The sequence below is a fragment of the Octopus bimaculoides genome, unplaced genomic scaffold (genome assembly GCF_001194135.2).
Source record: "Octopus bimaculoides isolate UCB-OBI-ISO-001 unplaced genomic scaffold, ASM119413v2 Scaffold_81875, whole genome shotgun sequence".
Classification (NCBI taxonomy): Eukaryota; Metazoa; Mollusca; class Cephalopoda; order Octopoda; family Octopodidae; genus Octopus; species Octopus bimaculoides.
In genome coordinates, this window is record NW_026323059.1 from 8272 (window position 1) to 8968 (window position 697).

General features: G+C 35.6%; 1 protein-coding gene across 1 annotated transcript in view; it reads right to left on the minus strand.

Annotated features, from left to right (window-relative positions):
• Nucleotides 1–93: 93 nt before the first annotated feature.
• The window catches only part of LOC106878359 (uncharacterized), a 23428-nt gene continuing 22824 nt past the window's right edge, over nucleotides 94–697 (minus strand). The window contains exon 7 of the mRNA XM_052978239.1: nucleotides 94–553. Within this exon, the coding sequence (XP_052834199.1) occupies nucleotides 348–553 (206 nt within the window). The 3' untranslated portion in view covers nucleotides 94–347. The remainder of the gene's footprint in view (nucleotides 554–697) is intronic.

Here is a 697-nt window from a genome sequence, read left to right on the forward strand (position 1 = left end):
TTTATTAAGAAATCCACAAGATATTAAAACTGCCGAAATAACAATGGAGAAGTTTCGAGAGATACAGGGACTTACAACAACATCAACAACAAATGAAATTTCAAAGTTTATCTTCATTTCCAAAGGTTAATCTCTAAGAAAAAGGAGTCTCCATGTAGTAGACAAATTTGCTAGAATTAGTAGCCGAATCCTACTCAATTCACATCTTATCACCTTAAAGGATACGTTAGATAATGTGGTTTTAGGAAAGAGACAGGATGGTCCTGGACGGATGGCATTTGCGTGTAGATCTCTGTTTGTCAAAGGTAGACTTGGGGCTGGACAACAGTGACAATTTACACAGAAATTCAGTTTACGTCTGACGATAGGTGTTCAAGAGCATTGAAACACTCCATTTCAGTAAGAGCTTCCTTTAAAGTTCCAAGTGTACGTTTCGCTGGATCACAACTCTGAAACCATTTATGGAGCATCTGGAAAGTTTGTTCTACAACATTATAAGGGTAATCATGCCGGATAATATCCAGGTCAGCTTGTCTAATTCCTAATTCTCTTCCTGCAAAAAATACAATACAAAAATAATTGCAACGATATGATCGATAGGTTGTTACGAATATAACAAAGAAATTATGTGATTAGAGGGATGAGAAATTATTTAAGAAACATGGAAAATGGAAGACATCGATCTCTATTTCTAAAG